At 55.3% G+C, this 12,283-nt stretch overlaps 2 protein-coding genes across 9 annotated transcripts in view; one reads left to right on the top strand and one right to left on the bottom strand.

The window, feature by feature from the left end:
* LIMS2 (LIM zinc finger domain containing 2) overlaps positions 1 to 12,283 on the bottom strand; it is a 39,432-nt gene that overhangs the window by 3,296 nt on the left and 23,853 nt on the right. For 6 of the 8 annotated variants that reach the window (XM_066345756.1, XM_066345757.1, XM_066345755.1 and 3 more), the window contains exons 3-6: positions 12,208 to 12,274; positions 11,830 to 11,950; positions 1,223 to 1,372; positions 478 to 628 (exon numbers count right to left, since the gene is read on the bottom strand). In XM_066345756.1, the coding sequence (XP_066201853.1) occupies positions 478 to 628; positions 1,223 to 1,372; positions 11,830 to 11,950; positions 12,208 to 12,274 (489 nt within the window). The remainder of the gene's footprint in view (positions 1 to 477; positions 629 to 1,222; positions 1,373 to 11,829; positions 11,951 to 12,207; positions 12,275 to 12,283) is intronic. The other 2 variants (XM_066345760.1, XM_066345762.1) reach the window with 2 other exon arrangements.
* GPR17 (G protein-coupled receptor 17) lies at positions 3,549 to 9,117 on the top strand. The gene is made up of 2 exons (XM_066345626.1): positions 3,549 to 3,691; positions 8,067 to 9,117. Exon 2 carries the CDS (start codon positions 8,098 to 8,100, stop codon positions 9,115 to 9,117), a length of 1,020 nt encoding a protein of 339 aa, XP_066201723.1. The 5' UTR covers positions 3,549 to 3,691; positions 8,067 to 8,097.

Below are 12,283 nucleotides of genomic sequence, written 5' to 3'. Positions count from 1 at the left end.
GGGGCCAGGCTTGCACCAGGCAATTCCCAATGATGCTACTCAAAGCAGAGCTTCGGGGACACAGAGCTAGCAAAGCACTGAGGATCAAAAGCCTCCTTTCCAACTTGTATCTGTAATACCATGAGAGTCCACAGTGTAGGGGAATACTCCAAGTGACTCGGGTGGACACACCTGAGGAGCTCACCAACAGGTATACTCAGCTCCCATGTCTATGTGGGGTTGTAGACATGGCCAGTTCTTTCGACTACCATCCCACCTTCCCTAAGGCTTTCTTATGACTTGGGATTCCCAAGCAGGAGAAGGCAGGATGGTGGTCTCCTCTTGGTTCACACAGAGGAGACGCTGCTAGGTCAGGGGTGAGGAGGGAAGGCACCCAAGAGGAAGATGCCTGCTGGGAGCCAGCCATACAGCCTGCCTGACTCCCACAGTGGCTGAGTGACAGGGCTCCCCACCTCCTGTCTGGGTGGCCTCACTCACCTCCACATGCCACTGCTTGCCCAGTGCATTGACCACACGGCCCTCAATGGGCCGGCGACAGGCCCCACAGATGGGGACACCCATCTTGTCATGGCACGGCAGGCAGTAGAGTTCCCCCTTCAGCTCCCGGGCCTCAGCAGTCAGCTCCTTCCTAAAAGTCAATGCAGAGCCCCCAGGTGTCACCCCTGCAGGGGTCACAGAAGCCACTCCAGCCCCCAGGCACAGCTGCCTAACAGGCCACACTCTGTCCCAGGAGATCATCCATGCAGATGGCTCTTTGGCCTCTGGTCTCTCTGGGGACCTCCTGTGCCCTAGACAGACCCCAGGGCACAGGATTCCTGTATAGTACTGGCCTAAGGCAGCCTGGGATAGGACTGCCAAGTCCTCTAAGAAGCTATCTGTTCCCCAGGGGGGCAGGGACCGGCAAGAAGGGATGGCTCTGTGGCATCTCTGCCCTCTCCTCCCCACTCCCCAACATCAGCAGCAACTCCTCCTCCTCACTCTTGCCCTCCAGGCCTTTGATTCCTTATTATCAGCTTTGTCCATGGTGCCCAGCCCTCCTGCACCCACCAAGTCTCCAGCCTGGACCATGTGCGCCCTCTCTGAACAGAGTGCTAGAGAAAGGAGTTTCTTGCAGCATTGCTTCCCAGACCCATCCACCTCCTCCCAGCACCCCACTCTCTTGCCCTGTCGCTGCCTTGGGTGAAGGCCCCGCCCTGCTCCCACCAGCCACAGTCGCAAGTACCTGCACTGGGTGCAGCTGAAGTGGTCCGGGTGGTAAGCTTCGCTCCTGAACATGAGGGGCTGCTCCTCGATAACCAGGTGGCACTGCTGACACATGTACTTGCCCAGGCCCTTGGCCTTCTCACGGTTGTGGCAAGGCCGGCACAGGTGCCTACGGGAAGCAGGCAGGTACCAAGGCAGACTGCTCACACCTCCCTTCCTCTCAGAGAGCCGAGCCACCTCCCAGAAGAGATCCCTGACCACCCCTTGGTTTTAACGAATCCCTGTGTGCTCAAGGGGCTCAGCAAAGGCCCCACAGTCAAGTGAGCCAGCCCTGAGACCCAGAAAGTCACAGACATAGCCTCCCAAGGAGCCTCCGCACAAAAGGAAGACCAGGAGGGAACATACCAGGACAGCTCAGCAAACATGATAATCTTCTACTTTCCATGTTTTCTGAGCCCAGGAAGTTGCATGGAATAGAGTAGACATTTCACTGACTTTTGCTGAAAATTAGTTTTATTTTTCAAATGTCTTTTCAACACATGTGAGTGATTATTATTAGTAACCCCTGGTCTTACCACCCGCATGCCCAGCAAAGTGGCCAGGGCGGCCAGATCTGTCGGCCTGCACAACCCTTCCTTTGGAGTCTGGCAGACAAAAGAGGACCGAGCAGCTACAGGCTCTTTTTGTCTCTAAAGACAAGCACAGCTGTGTCAGACGGAGGCACCAAACCCAGCAAACATCACTACAGAGTCCTTTTTGTGAAGACCTCAGAGTACTTTCTGATGCTAGTCTCTGCATTGGGTAATAGCTGTGGTCTCTACCAAAAGAAGTCAACGTGTTTTCTGTTACCCTGGGCCTCAAAGGCGGCAGGAGCTTTAGGTCCTGAGTCCCCGGGAAGGTACAAAGATGCATGAAGGCCACAATCTGCAAGTGACCCTGACGCATCCGGGCCCCCTCCCTCTCTAGGCTCCCAATCCACAGGAGCCTCTCCACCCCTCACCTGAACCCAGGGCTGACCCCTTTATAGCAGGTCAGGAAGTCCGCTGAAGGTTTCAGGTGTGGTGGGCAGATCCTGGAGGGCAGGGCAGCCAATTCAGGTTTCGTGCCCTTGGCCACTGGCCTGTGTCTCCGTAGGGTCTGGATTCCATGCTGTGTGACACTGCTCTCTGCTTGCCCCTCTCTGTCTTATCTCCCAATGGCTATAATTCAAGGAGTCCAAGCAGTCACTTGCTAAGTAAGCTGCTGACAGACCTGCATATCACACCAGATCTGAAGGCAACCTGCAGGATTTTTTTCCAAGTAGAATGAAGATGGGAAGCTAAGAATGCTAGTATCAAGGTGCAACGGAAAAAGAATCAAACCAAACAAACACATGCCTGAAAAGGAAGTTTTGTAGTCACACATGCTTGGGTTCAAATCCTGGCTCTGCCACTTCCTGGTGGTTTGTAGCTGGCAAGGAACACCACCTCTCTGAGCCTCAGTTCCTGGTCTATGAAGGGACAGTGATCCCCACTGTGCACAATTGTGACCAGCGGTTTCAGATAGCACATGTGTTTGTGAATTCCCAGTGATAGCTACATACGGTTTAACTAAACTATTTAAAAGTCTTTTGAAATTAAAAACAGTGATTTGGTTCCATGTTACTGGATACACCATATTTGGAAAGACACAGAAGCAACCTTTGTTTGAGCTGTCTTGGAGCACTCACTGCTAACATTCAAACATCCCCAGGATGAGCATTGGGGGCCAGTGGTCAGTGGGCGGCAGCAGCCCTCTTCACAGGCCTCCCATCCAGAGGAGGAGCCCACACTACTGAGGGCCAGGCCCCTGGGGCTGAGCTGTCTCCACAGGCAGAGACAACGCCCCATTATAATACAGCCTGCAGCTGTGCCTTGCTCAAGATAAAAGCCACGGTTTATTTCACACACCCAAACGGAGCCTAATTATATGGGGCAGGACACAAGGACCCTACATCTAGTGTCCTGAAAAGGTCCCTTCTTATTCAACCAAACAAGATCCCTCAGCTCTCCACCCTCCCCACTCACAAGAACCCTCCACTGTATCCCATGCAAGCTTGGAAGCCTGAGCCCATTGCCATGGCAGCTCTCCCTGGACACCCCCTCCATAGTAGAAAATAGTCCCCTTCTAAAATGTCCTGCTGCATCTGTCGTCGCAGCCAGTCCCCCCACCCAGCTTGCAACAAGTCAACAGCTTCGAAGACAGTCACACACGGCCTCTGTGATGCTCGATGGCAAGTTGGGGGTGAGGGGACTCAAAGACTGGGACACACTGGAATATTCACAGCCCTGTGGCAGCAGAGGCAGCCATGGGAGTGGCCCCGCACACATGGGAACCCTCAGGAATGAAGTGGCCTTTCAGAGCCAGAGGAGCTCTTCCCCTTAAATAGTCGGCCTTCCACCACAGCTGCATGGAGCCGACCGCCACACCTCAGTCTGTCTGTCCCTCCACCTGCGCGCTGCTGCGAAAGGTAAGGGCCAGGGCTGGATGGGAGCAGGCAGGGTTCTCAGGGGCCAAGCAAAGGAAACTTTAAGTGGGCAAGGGTGGGGTGTGTCTGTCTTTGAGATGCCTCACTGTGATCATGTTAGGGCCTACTCAGGGAAAACACCCCGGTCTGAATCCTAGCAGCCCCACAGAGCAGTGGCCCTGTCCCCCTTGATGGGGCTTACAGATAGTGCCTTGCCTCCAACCACAGCTGCAGTGAGTCAGCACCATCCTCACCACGAGGCGCCGTTCACAGGCAGGGGCCTGTGGAGGAGCCAGGAGGGAGCAATGCAGGTCACCTGCCTACCACAGACAGGACTGCCGCTGAGGCCTCCTGCCATGGCTACACCTGCCCCCTGTTGCTTACCCATAGCTGTGCCCACCTCTGCCAGCACTCCATGCACCTCAGCCTCCCACTCTACGCTTAGAGAGCCAGTGCAGAGTGCAGGGTATGGGCAGGCCAGGCTCACGCATCCATGGAGCGCATGTGGAGTGAAACAGGGGTCATTTCAGACCATACTGCAAAAATCAATATCTAAATTCCTAAAGTGGGGGAGATAGAGAAACCTCAGAAAACCAGAAACAATTCTGAAAGCATTTTGAAATCAAGTCTCTCTCCAGAGAGTGTGTTTGCTGTGCATGCAAGCTCCAGCAGGAGTAGAGGCAAAGGGCACTAGGCAGGAGGCAGAAGGCCAGGTGCCAGCATGCCCACCCAGGGCCATGGTGGACAGGAGGACCTATACAATCACACAGGGTCCCACACTCAGGTTAGCTCTGCTGTCACCATCCTTTTGTGTGTGTGTGTGTGTGTGTGTGTGTGTGTGTGTGTGTGTCAGAGACAGAGAGAGGGACAGAGAGACAGATAGGAAAGAAGAGGAGAGATGAGAAGCATCAATTCTTCGTTGCGGCTCCTTGATTGTTAATTGATTACTTTCTCATATGTGCCTTGACCCGGGGGCTACAGCAGAGTGAGTGACCCTTTGCTCAAGCCAGCGACCCTGGGCTCAAGCCAGTGACCTTTGGGCTAAAGCCAGCAACCATGGGGTCATGTCTATGATCCTACGCTCAAGCCAGCGACCTCGGGGTTTCGAACCTGGGTCCTCCACATCCCAGTCTGATGCTCTATCTATCCACTGTGCTACTGCCTGGTCAGGCTGCTGTCACCATCTTAAAAGTACTACTTTTTGAACGAGGGTCCGACATTTTCATTTTGCACTTGTTTGCCCCAAATTTTGTCATTGGTTTTGGGGCAAGGGCCCAAGCTGAAGGCACTAAACCAGGGAAACAACCTGTGTGCTAGCTCTGAGTTCTGGCAACCAGGGCCTGTCTGTCCCCACAAGTAAGGCAGTGTCCTGGGCCACTACCCTAAATTAGCTGAATCAGAGCCTTGATTTCCTGATCTGTAAAATGGGGTTATTGCTGCCCACCTCTAAGACTGGTGAAAGCAAGCACAGACATGTTGCCTGATGCCAGGCAGAGAAAGCAGTCACCCCTGTGAGCAGCCTGCAGGGAAGGGGCTCAGCTCCACCCTCAGCAGCCCCCTCCTTCATACCCGAGTTCCAGCAGGACCCCTTACTCACTTGGCTCCAGGCCTTCTCTCAGCCTCCACGCCTCCTCCTCAGGTCACACACAGATGGAAACAGTAGGAAATCATCTCTGAGTTTGAAGTTTAGGCAATCCCAAACACTCAGGGCCAGAGATCATTTGGCTGGGGAATGTCCTAGATCCCTTCAATCATTAAAAAATGTTATGCCTGACCAGGCGGTAACTCAGTGGATAGAGTGTCGGCCTGGGGCACTGGGGACCCAGGTTCAAAACCCCAAGATCGTCAGCTTGAGCGCAGGCTCATCCAGCTTGAGTGTGAGATCATAGACATGAACCCAAGGTCGTGGCTTGAACAAGGGGTCACTGGTTCAGCTGGAGCCCCCCAGTCAAAGGACCTATGAGAAGCAATCAATGAACAACTAAGGTGCCACAATGAAGAATGGATGCTTCTCATTTCTCTCTCTTGTTGTCTGTCTGTCCCTCCAACTCTCTCTCACTTTCTCTCTCTGGTATGCATGCACACTTGTGCTTTAAAAAATGTTAATTAGGTATACACCCCCCTATTCCTTTACTTGAGGCCATCAGCTGGCCAGCTGCTCTCAGCCATTCACATTCATGGCCTCTGGCTCCCTCCACTCAGCCAGGAGCCCAGGGACCCCAGTGGTGGATGAGACATGATGAGAAAAGTCCAACTGACAGCGAGCATACCCAGCACCTAGACCACCTGCCCTGTGCCCTCCATTCCAGGGGGCTGCCAGGACACCCACATGCCTGTTTCTCCATCCACACCGAGGGATGGCTACCAGCTCTGTCTCCCTCCAGGGGCTGCTGCATTAACAGAACCCATTACCATGCCCCTTCCTGAGGTATGTCATGGTCATTAAAAGGACAAGGAACAGACTAGGAGAAACCTATACAGGACTTGGTCCAGGTCCCAGCTGCTTGGCAGATAGCCAGGTTCGGCCAGGAGAATCACCCAGCCATGGCATAGCCTGGCTTCTCCTTCAGCCCCTAGAGTGCTATTTCTCTTCTGCAAACAGCCCCTCTCCTGCCTCTTAGCAGTCTGGACATACAGTCCAGGAGACAGAGCTCCCAGGGGAGACTCAGAAGCTGCACTGCCGGTAAGAGCCCACCAGGCTGAAGCCTGTTAGAAAACCCCGAGCATGAGCAGCAGGGGCTGGCAGCCTCCCTGATCCCAGCCAGACTGTGAGAGATCCCTGCTGTCCTGCCTTCTCCTGCTCACCCCTCCCACTACCAGGCCTGGTAAAGGAGTTCAGATGTTTGGAACCTACCTTCTTTAGATCTTTTGAGTAGATCAAAAATTAAAATAGGAGTGACCAGGTGGTGGCACAGTGGATAGAGTGATGACCTGGGACGCTGAGGACCCAGATTTGAAGCCCCAAGCTCGCTGACTTGAGCACAGGCTCATCCAGCTTGAGTGTGGAGTCATAGACATGACCCTGTGGTCACTGGCTTGAGCCCAAGATCACTGGCTTGAGCAAGGGGTCACTGACTCGGCTGAAGCCCCCCAGTCAAGGCACACATGAGAAAGTAATTAGTGAACAGCTAAAATGCCGCAACTATGAGTTGATGCTTCTCATCTCTCTCCCATTCTGTCTGTTTCTCTCTCTAAAAAAGAAAACAAGAATATGTTACCCTGTCTATTAGGGGGACACTCACCCAGAACTAGGGTTCACCAGATGTAAAATTCTGTTGCCAAGACCAGCAGGGCTCTGAGCTGGTCTCGCTTGTGGATAAAGCAGGCAAGAGAAGACAGATGTCCTCCTGGCTCTGGCCAGGGAGATCTAGAAAACCCTGTCCTGTCCCTATCTTTGGGTAAAAAGCCTCTGTCTTTTCCGGGAAAAGGGCTGCAGTGGGTTGTTAAATACGGAAGGTAAAACACACCTTGCTGGCCTGAGGCCTAAGGGCAGTGCTTTCTGCACCCGTGAGGACGTGTGAACCAGAGCTGGCAGTGAGCTGAGTCCAGAAAGCTCGAGAGACCCTACGATCCATGCCGGTGTAGCCTTTAGGTGCCAGTGGACCAAGCAGGTCTCTGACTTCCTGGGACGTGACCCCCTGCTGCATTTCGGGTGGGGCTCTCCTCTGTGGCAGGAGCTAGGGGGGCTGAGATTGGGGACTGGCAGGAGGAAAGGAGGAAGCAACAACACACGGCCCTGACGCTGTAGGAAGCACTGTGAGGCCCAGGCAGGCAGGCTGGGGAGGGTCCTGGGACTTGGGGTAAGCAGTATCCACCCAGCAAGGCCCAGGCTGAAGAGGAGCTGGCACACCAGGTTCTTGGGACTAGGTAACCCAATCCCCTGCCCATCAGCAGTGGGGCCCAGGGGCCCCAGGTACCACCCCTGCCACTCAGGTAGCACACCTGAGGACCAGGACAGAAGACATGGGAACCCTCCCTTCATTCCCCCACACTTGGGAACCTCAGACACACAGGATTCACTCTCCATTCTCCTTGTGGTGCTGCCTCTGTGCCCTGGGTCTGAAACAATGAATGGGGACACCCAGCTGGGCAAAGGCCTTTGCAGACTCAGCAGGGTGCAGCCTCACAGAGAAGTTGACCCAGCAGCAGCCTGGGAAGCTCCTGGCCTTGGTCTTATTTGTGGTTTTTGGTGAAGTCCAGAAAGCCTGTGATACAGTTGGACAGAGGAGGCAACCCCATTGCCTCCTAGGCAATACCAAGCATGAAACAGCATAGCTCCTGGGATGAGGGATGGGCAGGTTCTGGAGGCATCAGAGGGTTCTTTTGGGCTCCCATGGACTGTGGTGCTCTGCTAGGACCTGTCCACTGTTTCTTCCAGGCTCATCCCGGGCTCTGCCTTTTGACGAAGCATGAATGGCCTAGACGTAGCCTCCCGGGGTCTGATGGCCAACTCTTCATTGGCTGCTGCAGATCAATGTGGCCAGGAAACGTGGCTGGAGAACATCCTCTTTGCCTCCTTCTACCTCCTGAATTTCCTTCTGGCTTTTGTCGGCAATACCCTCGCTCTGTGGCTTTTCATCCGGGACCACAGGTCGAATACCCCCGCCAATGTATTCCTGATGCATCTGGCCATGGCAGACCTGTCCTGTGTGCTGGTCCTGCCCACACGCCTCATCTACCACTTCTCGGGGAACCACTGGCCGTTTGGGGAAGTCCCGTGCCGTCTCACCGGTTTCCTCTTCTACCTCAACATGTACGCCAGCATCTACTTCCTCACCTGCATCAGTGCAGACCGCTTCCTGGCCATCGTGCACCCCGTCAAGTCCCTCAAGTTCCGCAGGCCCCTCTATGCACACCTGGCCTGCGCCTTCCTCTGGGTGGTCGTGGCGGTGGCCATGGCTCCTCTGCTGGTGAGCCCACAAACCGTGCAGACCAACCACACCACTGTGTGCCTACAGCTGTACCGGGAGAAGGCCTCCCGGCAGGCGCTTGTATCCCTGGCTGTGGCTTTCACTTTTCCGTTTGTCACCACGGTGACCTGCTACCTGCTCATCATCCGCAGCCTGAGGCAGGGCCCCCGCGTGGAGAAGCGCCTCAAAAGCAAAGCGGTCCGCATGATCGGCATGGTGCTGGCTATTTTCCTGGTCTGTTTCGTGCCCTACCACGTCCACCGCTTCCTCTACGTGCTGCACTACCGCAGCAGCGGGGCCTCCTGCGCGGCCCAGCGTGCCCTGGCCCTGGGTAACCGCATCACCTCCTGCCTCATCAGCCTTAATGGGGCGCTGGATCCCATCATGTACTTTTTTGTGGCCGAGAAGTTTCACAGCACCCTGTGCAGCCTGCTCTGCTGCAGAAGGCTCTCGGGCCTGCCCGCCAGCCTCGAGGGGAAAACCAATGAGAGCTCGCTGAGCACCAGGTCAGAGCTGTGAGCCCCGACACCACCCGGGCCTGCTATAAACTCTCTTGGGGGGCCTCCGCCTCTGGGTCCTGATGCTTCTCCCAGATTCACAACATAGAAACCTTCCTTCTCCCTGTCACAGGCTAAGAAAAGAAACTGAAGTCTCAGCAGGTTACTGCCACTCCCGCCCCAGGTCAGATCTCAGCATCCAGCGCCCAGGACTGGCCTATCCAATGCACAAGTCCCTACAGGGGAGAACTGTCTGAGCTGGCCTAGCTCACTTATGGTTACTAGATACTCGGTGACTGCACCCCAGGATGCCAGAGGAGTAGCTCCTGAACAATGAGTGTCTTTCTTTCCTGAGTGCTGCCCGCCAGCTCCCAGCTCCCCCCCCCACCCCACACCAGAGACAGCTGTGGGGCTGCAGAAAGAGCCCGGAAGGTGGCTGCAAAAAGCACAGGGGCAGAGGAGACTGGAAGCGTGTCTGAACACTTCCTGTGGTGTTCAAGAGCTTCGAGTCCCCTTTGTGGCTCCTCCACCAGGTGACCGCTGCACTGAGGGAACACAAACTATCAACTATCGCTGAAGCCTGTGAGTACATTTCAACCTGGTTGCCCAGAGGCATCCAGCATACATGGCCTGTGGGGCACGTGGCCTCTGGGTCCCTCCTGCTGTAATGTGCACCGAGAGCTGCATGTGTCCTGACAATCCCAAGAGCTTCTGCAACTGCCAGGCCCGAGTCCTGGTGGCACACAAGTAAACAGCCGGGCTTTGCCACTGCCTGAGAACACTTTGGGCAGGGGACTGGGTCCTGGAGTGTGAACGTCCCATGAACCCAGACCCCACAGGGGTGTCCTCAGCCCCACTCCCTCCCAAGAGGCCTCTGTCAACCTGGACCAGCGAGGCTTTGAGCTGTTCCACTTCATGGTGTGGCATGCATTGCCCTAACAGGCCCTTTTTTGTACTTGATTATATTCATCATAAACATAACTAGTACTTTAAGATTCTGAAGGTCACTGTGTTTGGTTAACATGACACCCTCCCCAGGACTGCTGCCTTCAATCCAAGAATGACAAAGCGGAGGTAGGAGGGCAGACATGGGCAGCACATGCTCTTGGCTATGGCTCTGACCACCACTACCCCATGGAGGCCCTCCACACAGACCCCAAGACTCTGCACCATGGTCTTCAGAGTGCCAGCCAGGGCTGGGAGGGTTCAAGCAAGAGACCTGCCCCCATTCATCACAGCAAAACTTTACTTTTGTGTGGTACCTTACATTTTCTGAGCACTTCCAGCCTCTTCTGGCTTTTCCAAACTAAGCCATGGGGCCAGGGGCACAGTGTGAGCTTCAGCTCAGGGTGGGGACAAGACTTGCTCAGGCATACACCTGGCAGGTGACCTGGCCTACTGGTCAGCACATGACCCCCAAAGCACTGCCTGCACCTCACAACCTTGCATTTGAACTTGGGCTGCTGCTGAGCATCTGCCAGCACCCAGTGGACACCCATCAATATGGGGCAGAGTGGAGACAGTGACAAGTGCCTAGAGAGGAGAAGATGTGGAACTCGCAGACAGCTAGGGTGCTGATCATGAGATCGGTGGTGCTCTTCCCTAAGACTCAGTAGTCAACAAAAGAGAAGCTCAGAGTCGGTTGGGACCTGCTACCTTTGGGATGCCCGGTGGACAGATGCCAGTGGAGATGTCACATGGACAGTTGAGTGTCCCACAGGAGAGGTCTGGGGTGGAGCTATACATTGAACTGCTCAGTGCATACAGGCCATGGAGGGTTATGGGAGGGTGGGCAGATGTGAGGGCCAAGTGCAGAACCCAAACGGAACCCAATATGAAGAGATGGTACAAGGTGGGCAGGGGAGGAGACAGACAGGAGAAAACCAGAAGGCACCCAGAAGGGAGGTATTTTAAGAAGAAAGCGTGTGGCTGCCGTGACAGTAGTGACCTCTGGGTCTGGCAGCGTGGAGGCCACAGGGACCTCAAGTAGGCCATGAGGAACAGCTGGGGGGAACCAGTAGGTGTGCTGGGGGTGCTGCAGAGAAGGGAATTGTATAGGAGGCAGTGTAGGCATCCTGGAGCCTGGACACCACCAACCTTGATCTTCTAGGAGAGAGGAAGAGAATGACCGAAGCCTTGAACCCTCACTCCAGGCGCAGGGCCTATGGGGCTTTGGGAAGTGCAAGCATGCAGCCAGGCTGCAGGCAACACTAATGCTGGGCGGTGATGGTGCCCCAGAGCCTGTCTGCTCAGAGAGGTGGGAACGGAGGTCATCACTCTGGGACAGAGGAAGGGGGTGATGGAAACAGTGGTAGGAAGAGGGATAAAGTGAAAAAAGCATTTGAACTGATAGCCCTGAATTTCTGGAGCACCTGCCCTCCAGAAGCACCCAGCTGTGGGTGTCAGCAGGGTGGGGACGGCAGGGAGGTCATAACCTGACCAGAGTTCCTTATCCACCGCTAAGTCTAATGGCTCCCACTTCAGCCTCCTTCCTCCTGGCTGTAAACACCTGGCCTGCTCCCAGGAACACCCCCAAGCCTAGGGTGGGACCGGACTTGTCACCCCCCACTCTCTGTAGCCTCAGTTCTCATCTGTAAACCAGGTCCTCCTGTCTGCCTAGCAGGGGCGTGGCGGGGCCGGCAGCCACGCTGGCACAGACCACAGTGCCTGGAAGGGGCCTGGCGCTCAGGGCACAGGGCCTGTGACGAAAGGCCCACCCCCACGCCTGTCTCACCTGCCCGCGTTCCGCATGAAGCCCAGGTCAGCCAGTTCCACATCACATAGTTCACAGCAGAAGCACCCAGGGTGCCAGTTGTTGTTCATGGCCTTGATGACACGACCAGTGATGAACTCGCCTAAAAGAGAGAGGTCCCTGCTCGCCAGGGCAGGACACCTGCCATGCCCCTGCCACAGCCCTGCCCAAGCCCTGTCCACATTGGTGTTCCACCTGGCCCAACAAATCAACCCTCAGGGCTTGGGAAGATAATGCCCGCAGGGCCCAGAAGGCTGGTGCTTAGAGAGACAGGATGAGGGTAGTCAGAGAGGAGCTCCCCGTGATCCCGCCCCTTCACCCCTTGGGCTTCACAGAAGCCTGGCTGTCCCCAGCCCTTACCACAAGAGCCACAGCACGGAGCAAACAGCATCTGGAAGTCATGCTCGCAGTACTTCCAGCCTTCAAACTGCAAATG

The sequence above is a fragment of the Saccopteryx leptura genome, chromosome 7, assembly GCF_036850995.1.
Source record: "Saccopteryx leptura isolate mSacLep1 chromosome 7, mSacLep1_pri_phased_curated, whole genome shotgun sequence".
Taxonomy (NCBI): Eukaryota; Metazoa; Chordata; class Mammalia; order Chiroptera; family Emballonuridae; genus Saccopteryx; species Saccopteryx leptura.
This window is presented reverse-complemented; position numbering and strand designations above follow the sequence as displayed.